The following is a 24,663-nucleotide window of genomic DNA, read 5'->3' on the forward strand; positions in this document are numbered from 1 at the left end:
TCTGGAGAGTGAGTGAAGGTGTGTGTATCCAACCTTTACCCTGAAGATATCGTCCTCAGACGCCGCTGACACAGGCTCCTTTACACCTTTATCCAGCTCCTCCTCCACATTTAGGTCTCCGGAGATGGCTCTCCTAATCTCCGGACCGATGTCGTGCAATGTCCGCAGGCCCGCCTACACACAGACACAGCAGTGTTGCTTACATATCATGTTGTAACCCAGGAGCAAATTTCGAATGTCAGAAATCTACTTCTGTAATGTTTAGCTCTACTGTGGACAAAACTTGTCTGTATACCTGCAGAGAGAGTGCGGTTTTGGGGGGCACCTTGGCCACCAGCCCTTGTTCTTTCCTTTTCTTAAACTTGCGGAAATATTCCTGGATGAGGAAGGTGGCGTAGAATTTCCCGACTGTTACCTCGTCATCTGCAGAAACAAAAAAACAACAACATCATTATTAAAAAAGATTAATGCTTAAAATTAACATGCTGCAAGATTTTTCAGAAACTCCACTGCAAGTGATGCAACCAAGGTTTTGACCACAGTAAGGTGACAGTAATGTCTATTGGAAACATTCACTTCTTAAATATTTGTGCATAAGAAACTGTGCTGCAGGGTGTACATACCACCAGCAGGGGGCACTACTTGATCCAAGAGCTTCATACTGGTTCTCTTCCATATCTTCTTCACTATTGCCCTCAGTTCCTCATTGGCCTGCTCCAAGTTCCCTGCACACACAAAGCACAGTATGAAGTACACATTGTAGATTCAAACTAGAATTTCCATAGTTGGAAATTACATTACAACCCCTCTATAAAATAGGTTTTAAAAAAAGTGGGGCAAAATAAGAAAACACGCAATTTCACATTGTGCTATCAAGTATGATGATGTGCCCACTGGTGCGTACATGTGTGACCTTTACAGTTGTGTGCTAGTGATTGCCCCCATACGTGTTTTTTACCTTCTGTCTTTATCCTGAGTGCGGTTCTGACCAGGGCAAACAGTGTGGCGTTGAACATCACTGTTCCGTCGCTGTTCAGAGGCATGTTCATCGACACCAGACGCTACGTGAGATGAAAAACACACGCACCTTTTTAACACAGTGAATTGCCCTAACAGCTGCCAACAGATACTGGCAGCTGACAGTTTGTTAAAAATACGCAGACAGCAGTTCAACTCTAAGGACGCTAATCTTTCGTTAGAGAGATTTTTTTGAGATATTTTCCCAGGTACGATTTGTTGTCAGTATGTGTTTTGAGTCATTGTGCAAGGCGTTATTAGCTGTGCATATGTCACCACTCTAATACAACACAACATGAGGATTTTTTTTAACTCATGCAGTGATGGTACTTGAGCTGTTATGTATATTTTTGATAACTCTGCAGCCTTGTTTAGGAATTTGTGTGGCCATGCAAGTGTGTTTACCTTGCAAGCCACCCTGTGTGGACAGAGCTTTCCAAACCCGAGGGGAGGCTGGATTCTTCTGAGCAGAGTCACCACATCAAGATGTTTTATTCTCCCCCTAAAAACCAGCATAGATGTTGAATTTTAGAGACGCTCTACACTAGTGATAGAGAGTACTCCAGGGAGTGTTTTTGCAGTAGAAACAGGATGCACGGACAGATTATTTCAACTACTTGAACATAACTAAGGATTTAATTAAAGAAATAAATTGAGCAGTTTTGAGCAGAAAGCTTCCCTGTCTACTAAACTATAAGCAGTAAAAATACACAGCCAAAATAAATGCATGAATATATGTTTGAAACAGATGAAAAGTGGCAAATATAGCTTTGTAAACTTACTTAGCTTCTGGGTCATATTCAGCCCAGATCCTCTTGAACTCGTCAAGATGATGTGGCCCCAGGATCGACCAGTCACGCGTCAGGTAGTCAAAGTTGTCCATGATGACGGCCACAAACAAGTTGATGATCTGGGGAAAATCAGAAATCCATAAGTTTCTATCGTACCACTCTAAACAATTATAGACCTGCCAGTTCAATCAACATGTACTACATTTCTCTACAGTCTATTAAATGTAACACACAATTTCAAAGTCATCTTTCTGGCACATTTTGAAATATGTTAATTTGCTATTTGTGGTTATGACAGTCACATGAAATACTCTCCTTTTACTAATTAAAATTAGATGTGTGCCTGTACTCACCAGGAAGGCACAGAGCATGTAGAAGCTGACAAAATAAATGATGGCAAACTGGCTGCCACAGTCCTCGTTGGACGAGCTGCTTTCATTGGTTGATCCTTTCTCACACGGCTGTTTGGGTGAACACGCCAGCATGATCTCCTGCCACGCCTCACCTGTTGCACATCTGATAGACAGACGCATGCACACAACCAACCAAATATGCATGGACGCCGACGCAAATGCCGGCGTGCATGCGGTTGTGAGAAAGACACACAACAGAAACAAAGAGGCACACATACACACACATATTGAAATGCATGCATGTGCGCATGTATGCATTCGCGCATAAAAGCATGGAGTGAAGCACACACATGCACATTATTACAAAGACAAAAAGAGAGAGACGCAGATGTTAGACTTTGTTCTTATTACATCTGAGCATATAAAATATGACTATGTATAAGCACATTATATATATATATATATATATATATATATATATATATATATATATATATATATATATATATATATATATATATATATATATATATATATACATATATATACACACATATATATACATACATACAGTGGGGCAAAAAAGTATTTAGTCAGCCACCGATTGTGCAAGTTCCCCCACTTAAAATGATGACAGAGGTCAGTCATTTGCACCAGAGGTACACTTCAACTGTGAGAGACAGAATGTGAAAAAAAAATCCATGAATCCACATGGTAGGATTTGTAAAGAATTTATTGGTAAATCAGGGTGGAAAATAGGTATTTGGTCAATAACAAAAATACAACTCAATACTTTGTAACATAACCTTTGTTGGCAATAACACAGGTCAAACGTTTACTATAGGTCTTTACCAGGTTTGCACACACAGTAGCTGGTATTTTGGCCCATTCCTCCATGCAGATCTTCTCAAGAGCAGTGATGTTTTGGGGCTGTCGCCGAGCAACACGGACTTTCAACTCCCGCCACAGATTTTCTATGGGGTTGAGGTCTGGAGACTGGCTAGGCCACTCCAGGACTTTCAAATGCTTCTTACGGAGCCACTCCTTTGTTGCCCGGGCGGTGTGTTTTGGATCATTGTCATGTTGGAAGACCCAGCCTCATTTCATCTTCAAAGTTCTCACTGATGGAAGGAGGTTTTGGCTCAAAATCTCACGATACATGGTCCCATTCATTCTGTCCTTAACACGGATCAGTCGTCCTGTCCCCTTGGCAGAAAAACAGCCCCATAGCATGATGTTTCCACCCCCATGCTTCACAGTAGGTATGGTGTTCTTGGGATGCAACTCAGTATTCTTCTTCCTCCAAACACGACGAGTTGAGTTTATACCAAAAAGTTCTACTTTGGTTTCATCTGACCACATGACATTCTCCCAATCCTCTGCTGTATCATCCATGTGCTCTCTGGCAAACTTCAGACGGGCCTGGACATGCACTGGCTTCAGCAGCGGAACACGTCTGGCACTGCGGGATTTGATTCCCTGCCGTTGTAGTGTGTTACTGATGGTGACCTTTGTTACTTTGGTCCCAGCTCTCTGCAGGTCATTCACCAGGTCCCCCCGTGTGGTTCTGGGATCTTTGCTCACCGTTCTCATGATCATTTTGACCCCACGGGATGAGATCTTGCGTGGAGCCCCAGATCAAGGGAGATTATCAGTGGTCTTGTATGTCTTCCATTTTCTGATGATTGCTCCCACGGTTGATTTTTTCACACCAAGCTGCTTGCTTATTGTAGATTCACTCTTCCCAGTCTGGTGCAGGTCTACAATACTTTTCCTGGTGTCCTTCGAAAGCTCTTTGGTCTTGGCCATGGCGGGGTTTGGAGTCTGACTGTTTGAGGCTGTGGACAGGTGTCTTTTATACAGATGATGAGTTCAAACAGGTGCCATTCATACAGGTAACGAGTGGGGGACAGAAAAGCTTCTTACAGAAGACGTTACAGGTCTGTGAGAGCCAGAGATTTTCCTTGTTTGAGGTGACCAAATACTTATTTTCCACCCTCATTTACGAATAAATTCTTTACAAATCCTACCATGTGAATTCATGGATTTTTTTTTCACATTCTGTCTCTCACAGTTGAAGTGTACCTCTGGTGCAAATTACTGACCTCTGTCATCATTTTAAGTGGGGGAACTTGCACAATCGGTGGCTGACTAAATACTTTTTTGCCCCACTGTATATATATATATGATTTTTATCCATTCAGTTTTGAGTTCCTCTGCTTATCAAGTGTCCAAGTATACTGTCATTCTTAATGGAGACTCAGTGCTATTATATATTCCATGTAGGGGTGTATCCAGAAAAAGTAAGGATAGACATTTTTTGAACTTGAGGAGAATAAACTTGGTGTAATGCTAGTAAATTATGTGTGATTCCATCCTTTCAGGTTCTGTGGTTTTTGTCCCCCTTCATGGAATCTTACCATCATCACAACCAAGCAGAAAAGAGGAAGAAAACCTTCAGGGCGTTTGTCGTAAATCAACATCAAGCTGTTTTTGGCTGCTCCCATATAGGCTAGCATGTTTGATTTGGCAGTTTTTAATGCCAGAGCAGTTACACAAACAAAGTATACAGATTAGGAGAAAAGTGGAATAACAAAGACGATGAGGGAGTAAAAAAGAGCAAATGCCCAAATTAATCACCCTTACCTGAAGAGCAGCAGCACCGCCTGAGGGAATGTCTGGAAATTGTTGTTCCTGTTGATTTGCATGTGGTCCCGCAGAGCTATCTTACCAAACATCTGTATAGGAGGGGAGGGTGTAGTCACAGCACACAGCATATGATGTCAGCATTGACAAGTGAAAGTCGGTCACATTTAGTGGCCAGACATCCCCCAGCAAATCAAACCAAAGTGTCTCCTACTCATCGTCAGTGAAACAAACAATACAACAGCTTCCAGGTGAAACAGAGAGGAAGCAGAGAGACAAAGACAAACAGTAACTAAAGAGCAACAGAGAGAGGAAGATAATGGGAGAGCAAAATAACAACTTGACCAAACAGGAACTCTGAGTGACAAGACTCCAGGGGGACAGACACAGGACGGAGGCTTGCTAAAGGAGAGAAGGTGAGAGAAGATAACAGTGGGAGGGAAACAAGGGGATAACAACCTGACAGCTTACCTGCATGCCAATGACGGCGTATATGAAGAACAGCATCACTATAAGCAGAGCTACGTAGGGCAGAGCCTGAAGAGAGGAGAGATGCATCAGTGGCAAGTTTTCTGCAGGCTTATCCTACACCAGAGCTGGAGTCCATTCATTTTCATTCAAATCTCACTCGTCCAATTAATCTTCAAAATCACAATCTATTATTTTCTTTTCTTTTTTTTTTTTTCTTTTTTCAAACTTGTGAAAGTGAATGGATCTGCAGTCTTGTGTGGCACAACACCAAAAACAATCCAGGACAAATCATCTGACTTCAGAGTGAAAAACCTCAGCAAAATACAATCTGTTCTCTGGACTTAGCCAGGAGATCAGTCCCAACATACAGCACATGCACCAAACAAGGGCAGAACATTGTTTTTCTATATTAAGACGCATTAGCAAAAGTGCAGGACTGTGCTCCTGGATAATATTACTCCTGTGTATAGAAGGGCAGGGCCAAGTCATGATGAATAAATGAAAAAGTTAAAGCCTGCTCATAAATTAAATAAATTCTATAAGCGCACAAAATATTAATGCATAGCTCAAAATGATATTCACAACCACTGCTGATTTTTAAGCCTGTGGTTCAAACAGGCAGCAGTAGTACAACATGAAGTGGCCCGTCTCAGCTAACGCAAGAGAGAGAACAGATGATTTTAATGTCCCCACAACTCTCTATCAAATGATTTCACTTTTTTGGTGGAGTGCTTCGTTAAACAAAACTTGTCTACGGCTTAACTCGCCTACGGGGAATGGTGAGCTCTCAGGGGTTAGTAGTAGGGCGCAGGGTGTTTGACGGTAATAAATAGAAGAAGAAGAAGAAGAAGAAGAAGAAGAAGAAAGAAAAGAGGAGAAGTGGAAAGACGAAGAAAAGATTTCTCGTTAAGGTATGGATTTTTTTTCCTGTTTTCAAACTTCATAATCTGCTTCTGTAGTTAGACTCCCAAACATCCTCTCCATTACCTCACACCATCCCTCTTTTTTTTTTTTTAAATAGCATCTACCTGACCTTCTACGCAAGTAAGAGGTGGGGATGAGGAGGGACAAGGCGAGGCAAGGAAAGGTAGCTTGTGAGACTCTACCAGGCTGGATTTACACAAGAACAAGGGCATTTATAGCTGCATGCATCTCAGAACTGAAAATAATTTTTAAATTTAATTTACAGACTTTAAATGTGTGGTTAAAATTAAAATGTCTTGTAAAATCTCTTAAAAAACAGAACTTAAGTGAAAGCAAATAGAGCTCTGAAAGGAAGGACAAAGAGAGCCACTTCTCCCTGTGTAAACCCAACCCCCCTATTCTAGCATGTTGTGTCCGGTTCTCCCCTCACTTGGAAGGATTTGATGAAGGTCCACAGCAGGGTCCGAATCCCTTCCCCGCGAGACAGCAGCTTCACCAGCCTCATCACGCGGAACAGCCGGAAGAAGGTGATGGAGATCCTGGCGTTCTCTTCAGAGTTCTGCAGTCCCTTTTGGTGGGGTTTGGTGTTTTTTTTTTGTTAGAAAAAAAAACACAGGACGCATGGGAACACATGCAGATAGATAGGGAAATGAAGCAAACGCACACGCACACACACATATACACACGCACGCGCATAAATGATCATGAAAACATGCATATGCACACAGACATACAAGTAACATTTGTATCCATATTTCCACCCACACATATGAGTGTTAATATGAATAAAAGGCACACACATACGCACACACACACACACACACACACACACACATACAGAGTTAATAAATGGAAACTTGCGTCCTACAAAATCCCATCAAAATCAACTGACACAAGAGATCTGGGAGAGAATCGGGCAGTCATGCTTACGTGTATGACTTCATGGAAAAATCCCTTGACATTTCTGATTGAATCCGCTTCATTCATGTTTACAAGCATCTGATACACCTTAACGCTGTTTCTTTGACCTCACCACACCGCCACCATAATCACAACAAAGAAAGCGTCCAATTACAGGTAAATCTAGCCATGCGCTGACATTTGACAAACAGGCTTTTAAACACTTTTGGGACCTCTGAAGTAAATCTTCTGCATTTATTCTGCACTGCTATAGACTAAAAATCTAATATCTGAGACTGGGACGGTCAGAGTCTTCCATCGATGGAGGTAAGCACTCTCATAAATCACTGTTAACAACTCACGGTAGATACAATACAAAAATCCGAGCCAGTGGGCTGATTCCTGTTTCAATAAATCATGCAGACAGGCTAATTGTTTGTCACAGATAAACTGGCCACCTGGAGAAAGAAAATCCAAGGATGATATTCCAGAGGATAAAGTTATTACTGCCCAGTGCAGTGACAGCCATGTAGAAACACTATTTACCTGTGTGGTAAATCTCCATATCTACACCATCTGTGTACTGTGATCTTCTAGGTCTCTTTTTATTTACAGAGCCTCTAGTATTTTGCATCTCCAGACATTTACGCATTCAATTATTTGAATTTTTGCTGCTTTATTAGGTAAGGTTCGCTAAGGTTTCTGTCATCCACAGGAAATAAGTCTGCGATAAAATATTCAGCCATCTAGCAGAGTGCTATTCTAATACAGATTTATTTATTTATGCTGTTCCTGCTCGTTCTCCAGGACAAAAAGGCAGAAAAACAAAGGCAACATCAGAGTTTTTGTACAGCACGATGCACACAACACAGCAGCTAACGGCCAAGCTAAGGAATAAATATCCACAATTTACACCACAAATGACAGCTGAATCGGGTGAAAGCAAGGATATCGGCTCATTAGCAATCCTAATGACAAAACTAGTTATGCAAAATTAAGGAGAAAATCTCCAGTTCACCATTATCTGACTGGCCAGTATGCACAAAACAAACCTGACTACACGCAACGTGTAACCAGAGGAGAGCTGTGCTACATCTTTCGTCACTGTAACAATGAAATGTGACCCAAAGAAACACGGCATCAGCCTCTCTGACCTCTGAATCTGCTTTGCCACTTGTATTTTTCCAAGAAGCCATTAATTCTTTATGTTAATCCCACAAAGAACACACAGTGTGCTCCCACAAAGAACTTGCCATTCTCCACACATCCTGCTGCAGTTTGGGATAACAGATGTTGCACGGTGCGTTACTTTTCAACATATTACTGATCTGATTTGCATTCATTATTTGCACTAGTCACTTGCTTTGTGTTGCAAATAAATCAAAGTTTGGAAAAATGACTAGTCACTTCTATTTTTATGTAATTCTGGGATAAAAGCTTGTTGACAAGTAACCGATAACATGCATTATCCCAAACTCCACTGCCAGATATGCTAAAAGTGGCACATCCTTCTGAGGAGTGGAAAATCACAATTCTGTACTGCATGTAAATACCACAATTGGACCACAGTGGGCACCATTGCACCATTGAAAGAGTGGGGGTGGGGGTGGGGAGTGAGCAGAAGAAGTACAGTGACAGTAAGTGTAACAGAGAGAGAAAGAGAGCCAAAGACAGACACTAAAGATAAGGAATTGTTGGAAATATTCAGAGACAAATCACAAGACTGATTCGTAAACAGACAGACAGATACAGACAAAGAGACAGATACAGACAGATAGATCAGTGGAGAAGAGTGAGAAAAAGAGAGACAGCGTGACCATGATGGCTCGTACTGATGACGAAGCGCGAAAGATACCACTTCCATACGGAGGGCAACTTGCAAGCCATGGGGAGGAAGTGGGGGCAGCTTGCGCCATGGCAAGAATGACAGCCACCAAGGAAAGTCACAAGACTCCAGTGATACTAGGCCTGCATAACGTACAGTGTCCTTCACCATATAGGACTACACATATATATACATTTAACAAAGCACAAACAACAGCGATATATATCTCGGCATGCTGCAGAAGTTAACAGCATGAGCGACAGAGGGGGAGATGACAGGGTGGACGAGAAGATCATACCGTGGATGGCATAGCAGAGGGAGGGATGGAATGATGGAGGGATGAAGGGATGGTGGAGGAGGTAGGGCGGCGGGCGAGGTTACCGTCGGAGCGTACCATTGGCCTTACCACAGGGGGGTGAGAGGAGGAAGAGGAGGAAGAGGAGGACGAAGAGGACGAGGAGGAGTCAGCCGGCTTTAAGGAAAGGCAACAAACATCAGCACCAGAGTAGCGCCTTGGTGTGTGTGTTTGTGTCACGGTGCAAGTGTGTTTATGTGTGTGTCTGTGTGTTTTGTTTGTTTGTTTTTTTGAAAACGAAAAAAATAAATAAATCACAAACCGACAGAGTTCAATCTCTGATCGAGACTCATATGGTGGTGAATAAATATAATCTCATCAGAGCCAGATATTAGAGGGAGATATTTGTGTGATATTACTGCATCTAGAGAGTGACCTATCCTCTGCGAGGGCCAGATCAGGCTGAATCACTTCTTATCAGAGATACTAGAAGACTGAAACATGTAGTGATGAGAGATGGTGGGAAATTTCTGTCCTTGAGGGACAAAAAAAATGAATAACGCTCAGGAGCTGCAACACAGGGGGTGAGAGTTGTCGTAGAGTGTGTGTCTATGTGCGAAAGCTTATATGTGTATATGATCGGGGATAATTTAAGTGAATCTACATTTAACCAAATTTACCTACATTAATCAGGTGCATCTTTCACCAGAGAATAGTCACAATTCATGTGAAATTAAGCTTTTTTTGGAAGTTTTACTTTGAAGGAAGCATCCACAGTTAAGATGCTGGTAAGATAACATATAAAACTCTGTAAGTTCCACTAACTGCAAAGACGATGCTAGACTGTGGAAATTAGAGCTTGTGTGTGTCTGCATGTACTAACGAGCACACAAACCTTGTGCTGTAGGGAGCCACCCACTGGTTTTCCCCGGCACTGCAACATTTCAGACTGCTGGGAGTGATAGATTAACTAACAGTTCAATCTATGACTCGGAAGCGCGTCACTCTGCGTTAGAAATGGCCGTGTTGAAATACCCCTCACAAAATAAACGCATCATTACTTCCTGTCCTTGTTTTCAAAATCAAAAAGGTCTGAGCGGGTGAGTTTAAAGGAAGAGAGAAAGAGGGTGTTTAAGAGACACAATAGGAAGGAAATTAAGGAGAAAATTGGGAAAGAAAAGGAAGAGTAGAAGAAGGGACGGAAGACATGCAGGGAAATTATTTTAGAGAGTTGGAAAACAAATTAAAAGAGGAAGAAAACAAGGAAGGAAGGATGAGGGATTTTATGGGATTTCAATAGGGCCATCTACACGCCTTTGTGATAACACACACACATACTAACGATGTACACAGAGTAAAAAGTCTTTACGATGCACCACTTCTCTAAATAGAAAACGTAAATAATAGAAAAACAAAAGTAATAATCTCTTCACATAAAAAAGGAGATCAGGCATAGCAAGCCTGAAGAGAGAATATGACTATATGTCTGTAGGAAGGAGGGAGGGATAAAGGAAGGATCTGCAGGAAGGAAGGACGGAAGGGTATAGGGGAGGAAGATAACCTGATTTATATTAAGTGTGGACTAAGTAACAAACTAAAGGCATGTTTGAGTGTTTTTCTGAGGATTATGATTAAGGGCCATTGTTTGCAATGTGCTTTCATTTCAAATTGAAATCAAAGCTTTGACACAGAATCCAATTAAACTTAAAATATCCTTCATTTATCTTCTTTTAAAACAGATCAAAAGTAAAATATTGATACTACACTGAATTTTTGGCCCTGGAAGATCCTCAAATAAAATATACTTTTAGCAAAACACAAATTTAGTCCTAAAAAAATAATCAAACAGTCAAATTATAATATATACACAATATATAGGCTGAACTACAGTGCAGATGTGAGCACATTTAAAATGGATCCGAGTTGTTCACTCACATTGCACGGCAATTTTTTCAAGCAAAAAATTTCATCAGTTCAGTCAGTTTAATGGGTAACATGTGTGTCATGGGATTATTCTTACCCGTTAATTTACATTACAGAAGCTCGAACATATTTTTGTTTCATTTGTCATATTTATGTATATTTTAAAACACATGTTTACATATAGAGCGGATAATTGTGGACCTCGTAGGGCATATGAAACACACGAGAGACCCATGTTACCCAGCTTTCATTTTATGTGAGCAAGCTGCACCGCAATCAAACGTCAAAGAAAAGACAGAGAAAAAGAGAGAGATAAACATCCATAAAAGAAGAGTTCAGTGCATTGAAAAGGCTCAGAAAAAGAGAAGGAGGAGGAGGATGGAGAGGAGAAGAAGAGGCATTCCGAAGATAGAGAAAGAGATGCAGTCCATACTGGCATTGTCCGCAAGACACCGCTCAGAGCAAACCACTACTGATCTGTTCAAACTACTGCTACTCAAACCAAAACCAAAACGTAAAAGAAACCATACAAGGTTTAAGAAGCACCCGCAGGTTTCTGGGGAGAATTAGAGATCCAGGATTAAGGGGATATTCGGTTTTAATGACCGGAAGATATGCGGCTAATCTAAGTCAACCAGGCACCCAAAGGAGCGGCGAAGTGGGTGCATTTAGATTGGATGTTTTAAATATTTACTACAGGCAAAGTGATAAGGTTTTAAACGCCAGCCTGTTACTGCACTCCACTGTACACTCGTGTACATTTGAGAGATGCGACTAAGGAGATGGCGGCTGTTAAATACATTCACTTGTGCTTTCGTGGCTGATGCAGTCGCAGGCTAAGATTTTAAATGTCTATGTGACAGGGCCCCAGTTCAAAAACGGTCAAGAGTTCTCAGAGTGCGGAGGGTTTCTTAAAAAAAAGACACCGGAAAAGAAAAAAACTACAGGAGATAAAGACAGAAAAGGTAGCTTGGGCAGCGCATCGCCCAAATTATTAAAAACTACCAGAGGAGAAAATGAAGAGGAGGAAAAAAACAAACAAACTTGGGGCATGCCTTTAGGTTAGAGGTTAGAAAACAATATGATGAATCATTCAGAAGGAATTGCAAACCAATTAACCAAATCAATCAATCTCTCAATTAACCAACTCACTCAAATCAAAGGCAATCTCCAAACCAAAGTGCTAAGTGCAACATCAGCGGCTTGTATAGATGACAAAAGTGGATATCTCTGGCCCAACACACCTCAGTCTTAAGGTGGTTATTCAACCTGTTTATTTAAATTGACATTTGTGCCTTTCTAAACAGGAGCTTCAAGATCAGATACATTATTGAAGATACTTTATGATCCTTTATTGAGTTCCTTGACAGCAAATTGTTCTAATAACTAAATAGAAAAACGAAATAAAGAACATATCTAAGCATACCCAAGCAACGATAAGCAGCTTTGTCAGCCTCTCATGGGGACAAATGCCTTCCTCATGGCATGAATACAAGCGCTTAGCTCATACATGCCTGGAATACAGTAACTGTACTGTATTTGTATGCCTCACTGGTGCTATCTGAGGAGGAAAAGCTGCATATGAAATAAAGTACTGATCTACATCTATGCATGCTCTCTTCCTGCTTCATGTTTTCAAACCAGTTGGAATTTTTAAGCTGGTAATATGTGGATCCCCAATCTTAAACAGAAAAAGGCTGTATTTATTGTGACCTCCTAAATAAAAGTCTTTTAGTGCTCTTTATTATGTTAGATTAGAAGACTAATGACTGACTTTGAAGGACCTTGTTCTTTCTAGCTGAGGGACAGCCAAGCTATGCTTACCAAAAAGACTGGCTACGCCTAGCTCTTTCCAAGATCACTGTAGAGAACACCAGCACCACTATGTTTTGTGACTGAAATCAAAAAAAGAGATGGGTGGCTACTTTCTTTTTAACCCTTCACCACAACTGGGCCAGCTCTTCTCTCCTGGTGTCTTTATTTTCCTTTTCAAGTTATGCTAACCCTCAACTTTGACTCAAACATGTAGTCAGAACTCCATCAACATTATACTAATATTAAACACTTACTTCTCTAAGTTAGGGTAAAAGTACTGATTCTTGAAGGTGCTATGTCCTTGATTTAGTCCTTAGGAGGTCTTAAAATGCTCTCAATACAGCCTCAGATAAACAACAAAACTAAACATATTATACTGTGTTATTAATTTAACAAAAAATAAGTCAAAATCCAGAAGCCATGTGCAGGAAATTTATCTCTAAGTCAAACCATACAATGCTAAGGGACACTGCAAAAAAAAATCCTGGAAAAAGCTACATCTCATGCTCTACAGGCCTCAGTTAGTTATTAAGTGATAAAGTTCATGACAGTACAAGTAGAAAAAGAATGTGTAACTATGCCACTACAGCTTAGGTTTGCAAAATTGCATCTGAACAAACCACAAGACTTCTGGAATAATGTCCTTTGGACCAAGAGTGGAAATCAAAGTGGAGATGTTTGGCCATAATGCACAGCACAACATTTGGAGAAAACCAATCACAGCACAAACACCTCATACCAACCACTCCAACAGTGATTTGAGCTTGTTTTGATAGACCATCAACTCCTTTGAATACCAAAGCATACAAGGGTCAAACGTGAGGCGATCGGTCTGACAGCTAAGGTTTGGCTGAATTGGGTCATGTAACAGGTTAATGATCCGAGGCACAGCAGCAAATCTACAACATAAAGGCTAAAAAAAGAAAAGAATCAAGGTGTTGCAATGGCCCAGTCAAAGTCCTCAATGTTTGACACACTGCTTCTGGATTTTGGCTCAATTTTTGTTAAATAAGTAAGACCTAATTTTAAGAATTGTTAAGGACTAGATAATTTAAAAAAAAATAAATGTCTTGATGTATTTTAGAATTGACAGAGGGTGAACTTCTTTTTTTTTAACCATAAGTGTATAGAGAATTACACTTGTTCTCGTGTTTTGTTTTTTGCTTTACAAAAGATGCAAAGCTTTTCAGATCGAAGGGAAACCATAAAAGCAACTTTAATGATGGGCAGGTAGAAGAAATGTCGAAGTAACATTAAGGTCTTCGGTGAGGCCGATCATTAGTACAAATGCACTTTCCTCTAAGGATAAATGAAAAGGACTGTGCAGTTCTTAAACTCTACTCCTGCCAAAGAGCACTTTCAGTACCACATGAATTAAACACTAACTGTCCCTGAAGTGTAAATACAATAGACACTCAACATTTGACTTGTGTTTGGGATATTCATTCTTATTCAGCCCCACCACTGACCATAGGGCCTCCACGTCGATGATAAATGAATTCATACATACATTTACATAAATTTCATGGGTCCCGAGTAAATCCATTTATGGATCAAATTGTTCCCCATGTCTCCACATTGCTACTGTTGGACAAAAGAAAATGCAACTCGTGTATGTTTCTCATAGCTACCTTAAGTTTTTCTCGCTATATATAAACTCAGAGCGCTTTTCTTCTTACCCTCAAAACACTGTTGTTATAATATGAGAATCTGCATTTGTTCCTTTATTCAGAATATAATTTCTGCATAAGATAAATTGGATACAGTAACAGGCCTGGATATACCACTGTTGTATCTGTCATGCTATACAGTGTCCATCATGCCAGGGGAATGTATCCCCTAAGGCAGTGATGAAAGACCAAATAAAACCAATGTGTAATCAAACCAAGTGCTGAGGAAATGCAATCGGTTCTATTGACAAATGCAATAGTCTCTGATGCTACTGATACTAAGCAGACCGAGGCGTGAAAACATATCTCAAGCAGCTTCAAATGTTAAAAGCCGCACTGAAAATTTGGCATTTTCACACTGCTTCTAATAGTAAAAAATTGATTAGGATTGCTTGGGAAGGAGGCATTTTCTTACACAAAAAGAAAAAAAACCAAAACAAAATTAAAGGACGCGATACCTTATCACGTCCAAAGATAATCAGATATGGGAGCAAAACAAAGCTCAAAAACTACAAAAACCCTTCAGAAGCCAGTAGTTTCCAGTTTGATTGGGCCCCATATGGCTGTTTTATCTGCCAGACTTACTCAGCCATCTCTTAGGTTAAAATATTGTGCAGCTGCAGTTTTCCTAATCATTTGAAAGCATGCGAGATGGGTATCAGCGCTCGGTCTGTTTGTGTGTGTGGGAATGGCAGAGCAGGCAGGCAGGAAGGGAGGGAGGGAGTTTGGACTACTTACGTTAACCTCAGTGATCGCTATGTCAACAATGCTACCCACAACTATCAAGGCATCAAATGTGTTCCATGCATCAACAAAATAATGCTGTGTAGGGATGGACAGAAAAGGAAAACAACAAAAGAAAAGGACAAAACATAAGACATTTAAAAAAATGGAAAGAACGGAAATTAAAGGAGAGAGGAGAAAAAATAAGATAAAAACCATTACATACATGAGCACTGGAGTTTTTAGTAGGAGTAGAAAGGGAAAGAAACAACAAAATTTAAAAAAGGCTAAAAAAGAAAAGAGGGGGCAGTCTGAAGAAGATAGACAGCACAGGTAGAGCAGCAGCGATCGGTCATGCTTGTCTATGAGAGGAAATGTCAACAGGAACAGGAACAGTAAGGAACAATATGCAACAAAATCACAACTAAAAAAAAATGAGAAAAAGCTGCGTAAGGCTGTTTGTGATTGGTCAGTGAGTTAGTTCAGTTAGTCAGGGGGATCAAACCTGAGTGTCACAGTGTGGCCAAAAAAACAAAAGAAAAGAAACCAAAAAACCCAACAACATTTTAGATACTGTGAAGAGTTAGGAAAGAGGACGCAAGACAGAAACCTTTGTGCTCAAAGCTAAACCCTGCCTCTGTTTCCTTGACTTTTTGTGAAACCCAGGAAGAAGCTTGTTCTCGCTCAGGAACCTCTGTGGCTGTGGGTGGGGGGAGTGGGGGTCCCGTGCGTGGCAGCGACCATCTTGGTTTTAAGAATGAAAGGAAGAGAAGGAGGAGGAAGAAGAGAAGGAGGAGGCTGACAAAGAAGATAGATGAAGAGAAATGACAGCATGACAGAGAGTAACCACAAAGGAAAGGAGAGCAGAAGGTAAGACAGAGTGAGAGGACATGAGACAGAGAGGGAGAGACAAGGAGAGTGAAGTGGGAAGGGGGGGGACGTCGTACTTACGTTGATTTCACTGAGAATGACGTCTATTATGCTGCCAATTACGATGAGGAAATCAAACACATTCCAGGGATCACTAAAGTACCCCTACACAGGATGAGGTGAGCAAGAGGAGGAGGAGGGTAAGAAAGGTAGGTTAGAAGGAAAACAACATCTGCTGCCACTTCGCAGCCCCTATCAAGGTGGTATGAGGTTGTACAGTACATTGAGGAAACAGAAAGAAAATCAGCTACACTTGATGAACCAACACATGAAAGGATAAGAAGTTTCCACTGAGCTATCTGTTCATCGAGTGCAGCTGAATTTCCTGCTCTGCGAAGGATGGTGGGTTAAATGGTTATTTACATCTTCCACATGCATCTCGGGGCTATTCAGCAAAGCTGTGGCAGTGATTACACTGAAAGCCGACTTTGTTTACTTAACTTATTGTGGGCAATTCTTTATCAGCATTGGTACAAAGGCAGTATTTATGCAAAAATACATCCATATATCTTCAGGCCAGAATGGTATTATTCACATTTATTTTTATAGTGTAATTACAAAGAGCTGCGTCTTTGAACACTAATGAACCTTGGAGTTTCGTCTGCATACACTGTCGTCTAATACGTCACTGTGATTATTCTTTTTTTTTAAACACATCTGGACCACTTTGACTTTTATCGTTCTCGGTCATAGTTTTGCATATTTTACAGGAATGGAACTAGCGACTAGCTACAATATTTTCAACAAAAACATTAAGTCGTAAGGTATGCATGACAAATATCACGCAACTGTTTGCACCAATTGCTAAATTGGTGGCTACACACACTGACGGGGAATGGAGATCAATCTTGCTGATCTATTTTAAGCTTCTTCATCTGTCATCAGCAGCTGAGATAACATGAAAAAAAGGGGGGAAAAAACTCCTCCTGCCATAATTCGTCTGCACAGTGCAGATATTAGAAGGTATCCTTGGCAACAGTGGTTTTAATGAAGTTGCTTTCAGTTTTAGGAATAATAATGAGAACTGAGAGTTAAATATTAGTCAAACGGGGGTTTGGCATTAGTACCCAAATACTCATTTATGAATTGATTAAATAGAGAGATTAGACAAAATAAGCATTGTCTAAATAAATAATTAGATTATGTGATTCATTAAAGACTTAAAAATATAAAAGAGTGGGAAAAACTGTAAAAACATGTAAAAGTCTTTGTTAGTGTTACTGTTGCCCATCCATTGATCAACCTATCAAAAAGTATTGAGGTTAAATAGAATGAGGCAAACATTACTGGAGCGAATTCCTTGCGTCTGTGAGACCTGAGAAGCAAAAGCATTAGTGAGCTCCTCCGTCCTGTGCGATGGCTGTTTAAGGCAAAAGTTTATCAAGGCAAGGAAAAGCATACACAACACCATATGTCCTAAGCACTGTTCATTGTGGCTTGGGAATCTGCTGTCATGCTGCACCACAATAAACACAAGAAAGAAAGATGCAAAACAAGTATCAGTTCGTCAGTGTTTTATACGTAAAGAGTCACAACTTAACTGGTGATACTTTGATGTTTTTTAAAAAGAGAAACGCTGCCTTCATGATCTGGCAGTTCATCTTCCTCACATACATAACACAGCACAGCACGATGTAAATTCCCAAGTCCTAAAATTCATTGTTCCAAAATCCACTGTTGGCTAAAATACTGCAGAGCATGCATTATGTTACTCAGACAAAATGTTCTAACCGTAGCATTTCAAAAGTCATTACAAGATAACCATCTTGCAACTATTTAAATAAAAAGCACAAACTTTGCAGAGGATTATTGGAAGAAACAACAAAACAAAACAACAGAAGACTTGTAATTTAATTAGTGGTTGGAAAACATTGTGTGCAAAATAGTAGATGGTCTTCATTAATGAGCTCAATTAACTTTTGTAATAACTGGAAAACCTTTGTTCTTTTGATTAGTACAATGCAACAGTAGTCAAAGGAGTAAAGTATAATATGAAACTATGTTATTGCTGTTGATTGCGTTCAAGATTCTCCACTAACCCTGCGGTAATAAGAGGGAGCATGCCCATCTGTTACTGTTTAAATAGCTGAAGCACCAGGAAGTTCTTAGATTGGGCACGGCAACAACAGCAGGATAACAAGGGAACAATGGGATTAAGCACATAAACGCTTTCCTCTAATCAAGGTTTAAATCCATCGTATCGTAAGGAAGGAAATGAAAAAGAATTATGAATTTAGAGCACAACAATCCGTCTTCTGCAACGCTGTGACTCAAAAGCCTTTAAAAAAAACTATTAAACTCTTTTTCTTCCGGGCTGCAATGAGCACTGATAGATAGAGCTGTGAGTTTATCTAATTTCATCTAACATTACATTATAAAATGTCTCTTTGTCTGTGCTTTTTCACATTTCTCTAGTCTGTAGTCCTACACAGGTATCACTGTTATTCTAGCCTGCTGTTTGAGTAGTGAACATACCCTGGGTTTGAAGGCGATCAGTTTAAGGATCATCTCAACAGTGAAAAGTCCCGTGAAGAGCATGTTGAGGATGTTCATGGCATCATTGAAATTTTTGGTCTGTCCATGATGCTGCAGGGGAAAAAAAACACAAACTCATTACACAATGTTAGTTCTATGGGAGTTTTTTTCTAAATGTACACACACATTACTCACCTGCATGGCCAGACAGATGGTGTTGAGAAGGATGAGTGTGAACATCAAATACTCAAAGTAGGTGGAGTTGACCACATACCACACCTTGTACTGGTAAGGGTTCTTGGGGATGTAGCGACGCAGCGGACGAGCCTTTAGAGCGTACTCCACGCACTGACGCTGTGGCATACACACACAAACACAAAGGTGAGCATTTGCCATTTACATGTATCTGCTGATGTATTCAGCTGTGTGTCGCCCTGTTCCCAGACAGTCATGGAGGAAAAGCTGTAGAAAAGTCTTTTGGCACGCTAAAAAAGCTAGACTACTCTTCTATCCTCTGTCTGCATTTACATGCTTTTTCTGAAACATGGATCATGTCAGAGAACACAGCCGCAGGCCCTTGGCCTCGTTCCTTTTGTAAGGTTTAGTCTCATCTTTTTTGAACTGCTGCAGCTCCTCCTGGCTGGGCTCCTGAAGTGGTTCTGCCCCTAAAACTCATGTTCAGCCTCTTCAGATTCATCCGTGTCAAACCCCCATTGCCTGGCTCTTATTCCTTCTCCCTTGTGGCTCCTAAATGACACAATGACTTTCCCGCTCCTGTCAGAACAGTAGAATCACTCCTCTGTACCTTTAAAAAAAATCTCTCTGCTGTACTACGAGATTTAAAGTCAGAAAGTTATCACTATACAAACAAAAACAAAAAAGCTCCAAAAGTACTAATAATTTTATCGAGTAGTAACTTTACACAAAATATACACGAACACTACCTGGTTTTTGTCCAGCTCGCAGTTCTTATATTCTTGCTCCCCTTGTTCCTGGAATGTGACGATGACGAAACCGACGAAAATGTTCATCATGAAGAAGGCAATGATGATGATGTAGATGATAAAGAAGATGGAAATGACCACGCGGTAGTTGTAAATGGGCCCCACATCCTCAGCATGAGAGTCAATGGCTCGGTACAGTAACCTGACAAAGAGACGGAAAATGAAATCTGGAATTTAAAAAACAAATTGCATTTATTCCATTGTTTAGTAAGAAGTTTCACAAAGTTCAAAAGAAAACTATTATATTTGAACACTGTGCATGTATTCAAATTGTTATGTATTTAAACAGTCAGTTTAGTCAGTCTGAAAACCCTCTACATGTCATTATTATCACTTTGACCTTCAGATCAATCAGAATTTTGAAAAAGAGGTCAGGGGTCAAATGTGACATAATATTTTAAATCTTTATACGGTACTATCTCTATGTTGACAATAGAAACCACACTTACCACAGCTATAAGGCTTATTGTCAATTTTGGACCAATAAATTACTGAGTTGACCTTGGATGTGGATCGTAAGAATGACCCCACTCTACACTCTGAATTTATCTGAATTCAGACACAATGACATGCACACACTCACTTAAACCACAAAATTGGCAGAGGTCATAAAAAAAGGGATTGTAATATATATACATAAAAAAACATCTGCACTGTGCTGTTATATAGACACACACCCTGGCCATCCCTCGAAGGTAGACACGGCAAACAGTGCCATCATGCCTTGTAGAACATCATCAAAGTTAAAGTCACTGTTCTCCCACACTCTTGGGGCTTTGTCAGGCTTCCCCACATCCCCGTCTTTATATGTGATGAAAGAACCTCTGTGGACGCAAACAGACATACACACACATAATGTAGTTAGACTGTAAGAAAAAAGATTAAGATGCCGTCTGCAGGGGGGATCTCTTACCTGCACTCTGCCTGAGTCTGCTTAGAGTTGTCGGTACAGTAGAAGAACTTGCCCTGATTGAAACACGAGACAATTTCTTAGTCAAAATTTAAAAAAAGGGTTCAAAAAGTACATTAACTAACTGATCATATTCCCTTTTTTTACCTTAAAGAGTTGCACTCCAATACAGGCGAACATGAACTGGAGTAACGTGGTGACGATGACGATGTTGCCAATAGTCCTGATGGCCACAAACACGCACTGCACTACATGCTGCAAAAAACCCACCAAATATAAGAGTGAGTGATAAGTCTATGCCTTTTTTTAGAGGACAGACAAGTGTTCATTGTGTGTATTTTTTATGCGTGACTATGTCAACCTTTAGTCCTTTGGCTCTGTTGATGGCCCTCAGTGGTCTAAGCACGCGCAGAACTCTCAGGATTTTTACAACATTAATTGCGCTGGACCTGTAGACACACATTTGATTAAACTACTGACCTGCCAATTTGATTGACCACATCTTACCATCTTAAAAAAATATATTTGTAATGTTGGAACAACACACACCATAAACTGCTTTCAGTAGAGTCTTTACTTTTAAACACAAACTGTGGAGGCTGATGCAACGAAAAGCTAATGAAATGACAAAAAATGGACAAAATACAATGGACAACTGAAATAAAAGTTCACAAGAAATTAAGAAAGATGACAAAAAACAGATACAGATACAAAAAGGAATTTAACACAGCCTTGATTTGTTTTTACATAAAATGTAAAACTGAAATTTTGTCACGGCTTAGAGTGGAGAGCACCGAGAGGCAGAAGTCGAAGGCAGGAGAAGTAACTGAAAGTGAGCAGTTTATTTGGCTGCTGAAAAATTGTACAAAATACAAAAAAGACCAAACAGGAACACAAGGAGGATGAAAAAACATGTAACACCATGGGAACACAAGAAGGTAAGAAAACAGACGCCATGACAAACAGAAAGGTCGGAGTATACATACACTGGGAACTGATTACATGATGGCACACAGCTAGGAAGAGGGGAGAGGTGCACCAGTCAGCAACAGGTAAAAACAATGAGGGAAAAAAATAGAAAGTAAAACTGGATACAGAAGACTAACCTTCCAAGTAGAAGAGTAAAACGAAAAAAACGCCGAGATATGAAGACAAACACTAAACAAGGTGACAGAAACAGTGGGAACACAAAACAAAGACACCAACACAGACACGAAAAAGGAACTCAAAGAAACAATGGGGGTACTGTGAGCATGAAAAACAGGAACAAAAACCCAAGAACCCAGAACTCAACATCATGCATTTCATCATCTACACCAAACTACTGTTATTATTATTTTAACTAACGTCCCATAGCTGTGAAAGCATTCTTCCCAAGAAGACCAACGTGTATTATGTTACTAAATAAATAAATCTCTATGCCTAGCTAGTTGCTGTAATGTTGTTAATGTTATTTATTTTATAAACAGAAACTATTTAGCATACTTACTTTTTTAGACAGTTTAAAGCAAATAGACTTTGTTAATGTTACGAGTAGTTCTAGCATCAGTTATCAAGGGGTCACTTTCAAAAGCAGAAAGCATACAGTCACGTCCATAATTTGTCTGACAAAGACACAACTTTTTTTTTAAACTTTTTCTAAACTGCCATAGTGGATTTAAATCAAGCTATTAAGATGTGAATAAATTTCCCCCTTTCAGCTTTAATTCAAGGTGATTTTACAAAAGTTTGCAATAACATTTCAGTAATTAAAGCCATTTTTTGATACCATTTTCAGAGAATCAAAAGTAATTGGACAATTAAATGACAAAGCACATTTTTAAATATATTTTTAAAGATCAATCTTAAAGAAATATCATCATACATCATGTTCCTTAGTTGTTTTTGTGGTATTTCAGCCCTTCGCAGTGTTTCTCCTATCTCTCTGATTTTTGAAAAAGTTTATTACCTTAGTTTATTTTGTTTTTAATGAGGGCCTCCTTCAATTGCACTGACATCTCTTTGAGCCTCATATTTAAAAATGCAACATTTTTTGCACTTCAGATATTATGTTTGGGTGTGTCATGAAATAAGAAAGGAACAGGCCATCAATGTTAGTCCACCAATTGTCCAATTGCTTTTGAGCATCTGAAAATAGGAGAGCGTATATGAAAATTGTTGTAATTCCTGAACCGTTCATGCAAAATTTTTGTAAAAACCCTTAAATTAAAGCTGAAAGTCTGCACTTTAATTGCATCTTGATTGTTTGATTTAAAATCCATTGTAATGGTTCACAGAGGCAAAAGTGCCAAAATTATGTCACTGTCTGACAAATTATGGACCTAACTGTAGCTCCTCAAAAACAGATATTAGTAACAGTGTATCCGTTACATAGTAATGCACATGAAACACATATAATATATGGACAAACACACATAATGAAACAACACGGATGGGCCAACATAAAGACACAGGCAGACATTTACAAGCAAACTACTGTGCTGTAAAAGAGTGTCACTACAAGCCAAAGGTCAAATGGTGTGACCTTTTTCAGGTAGAGCTTTAAAAGAAAGTGATTTACATACAAAGGAAAAAAAAGAATAAAATTAATACCATGACATTTTGAGTTGTACAGTAACTGTCTGGAAAGAGCTTTAGCATTAGTCCTTCTCTGATCTGAACCGGGCCTCTCTCAGCGTGATTATTTATACTTGAGCTGAGTTGGTCAAAGTCGCTTCCCTTTATTTAAAAAGCCAGTTTTTCAGATAAATGAAGGAAAAATACAAAAACGCTTTCCACTGTGTGACACAAGTACAAGGAAAAGAAGGTGTTTTCAAAATGTCAACATAAATAGATTTCAAGGAGTGACTTTCTTGATGGGTAAAGTTGTGATTTGGAGGGAAACAATACTCTGTGCTAACTTTGAAACAAAGAGTGAGAAACAAAAGAAAAAAATTACCCGCTGTGCAACTTTTTACAGAGAAATGTGGAAGTTAAAGGCACTTAAAGGTAGCTCGTGTGGAGTAGGATGTTATCGATCGCATATCACAGTCAAACCAACTGCTAGGTTATTCGTGGAAACATCAAATTATGTTAAAAGGCAATATTTTAACTGTCGGAGTCTGATGACAGGGATGAAGCACGCCATCCACCTGATGAAAAGGACTCTGACTAGCGATAAGAGAGCAAAAATAGATGAGGTCATCAGGTATTGTTTTGCTATAGTTCTGTCTTCTTAGCTGATGTAAGCCATATTTCATGCTGTCACATTATGAGGCTTACTCGGGGTGACAACACAAACAAGCAATCTGTCATATGTAGTGTATACAGTAGTTTTTTTACATGCTTTTTTATGAGCGTTTTTTCACAGCTTCTCTACAACTTAGCCTATACTTAAAATGGGTTCTTATTTTGTAGGAGTAAAAATTAAAAAAAATTACATCACAGAAGTGGTTTAGTTGATCATAACATCATTGCAGTTCTTTTAACTGTGATAAATAAAGAAAAATCCCACTCACTCGCTACCTTTAACAGGCAAAAACCACTAGATTCTAGCATTAGGGCGTCATTTCTATAACCCAGGAGAGTTGCATTTATCTAGAAATATGAGAACTGAATTTGACCTGCCCCCAAAATCCGTGACAAAAAGTGAAAAAAAGAAGAACAAACTCATTAACATCAATTGGATATGAAATGCGACGAGAGTATTGGAAGACCCAGGATAATTTACTCAATGTAACACTTTTTCTGGGTAGAAACCAATTATGTTGCTGCTTGCAAAAGATGCATTCTGCAGTGGATCTGGCTCAAAAAGAACCGCATGTGTTCATTCGTTACAAGTTCAGTGTTATCCTACTCGACAAAACCATTCAGTGACAGATTTGGTTTTATTTGTTCTTGCTTTGGGTGAGTCTTCGACTAAACTCTCCAAGACTATAGGAATATCAAATCAAAAAAAGTGACAGCTTTACACGGTTCAGGTGACGGTCTGTTAAAGGGGTTATAACACGGA

The 24,663-nt window shown here is 39.7% G+C and overlaps 1 protein-coding gene across 3 annotated transcripts in view; it reads right to left on the reverse strand.

The window, feature by feature from the left end:
* cacna1c (calcium channel, voltage-dependent, L type, alpha 1C subunit) overlaps nt 1-24,663 on the reverse strand; it is a 229,413-nt gene that overhangs the window by 17,961 nt on the left and 186,789 nt on the right. The window contains exons 25-43 of one of the 3 annotated variants that reach the window (XM_086269683.1): nt 21,034-21,121; nt 20,820-20,927; nt 20,676-20,728; nt 20,440-20,586; nt 19,703-19,904; nt 18,954-19,112; nt 18,759-18,869; nt 16,305-16,388; nt 9,226-9,399; nt 6,633-6,770; nt 5,279-5,344; nt 4,808-4,899; nt 2,162-2,324; nt 1,800-1,927; nt 1,423-1,519; nt 959-1,061; nt 624-725; nt 296-423; nt 34-174 (exon numbers count right to left, since the gene is read on the reverse strand). In XM_086269683.1, coding sequence (XP_086125809.1) covers nt 34-174; nt 296-423; nt 624-725; nt 959-1,061; nt 1,423-1,519; nt 1,800-1,927; nt 2,162-2,324; nt 4,808-4,899; nt 5,279-5,344; nt 6,633-6,770; nt 9,226-9,399; nt 16,305-16,388; nt 18,759-18,869; nt 18,954-19,112; nt 19,703-19,904; nt 20,440-20,586; nt 20,676-20,728; nt 20,820-20,927; nt 21,034-21,121 — 2,284 coding nt within the window. Of the gene's footprint in view, nt 1-33; nt 175-295; nt 424-623; nt 726-958; nt 1,062-1,422; nt 1,520-1,799; nt 1,928-2,161; nt 2,325-4,807; nt 4,900-5,278; nt 5,345-6,632; nt 6,771-9,225; nt 9,400-15,368; nt 15,453-16,304; nt 16,389-18,758; nt 18,870-18,953; nt 19,113-19,702; nt 19,905-20,439; nt 20,587-20,675; nt 20,729-20,819; nt 20,928-21,033; nt 21,122-24,663 lie in introns of all 3 variants that reach the window. The other 2 variants (XM_086269681.1, XM_086269682.1) reach the window with 2 other exon arrangements.

This window comes from Aulonocara sp. 'chitande type north' Nkhata Bay, linkage group LG17 (assembly GCF_057382095.1).
Source record: "Aulonocara sp. 'chitande type north' Nkhata Bay isolate Kocher_YH1m ecotype deep benthic linkage group LG17, A_spYH_male_GT1.1, whole genome shotgun sequence".
NCBI lineage: Eukaryota > Metazoa > Chordata > Actinopteri > Cichliformes > Cichlidae > Aulonocara > Aulonocara sp. 'chitande type north' Nkhata Bay.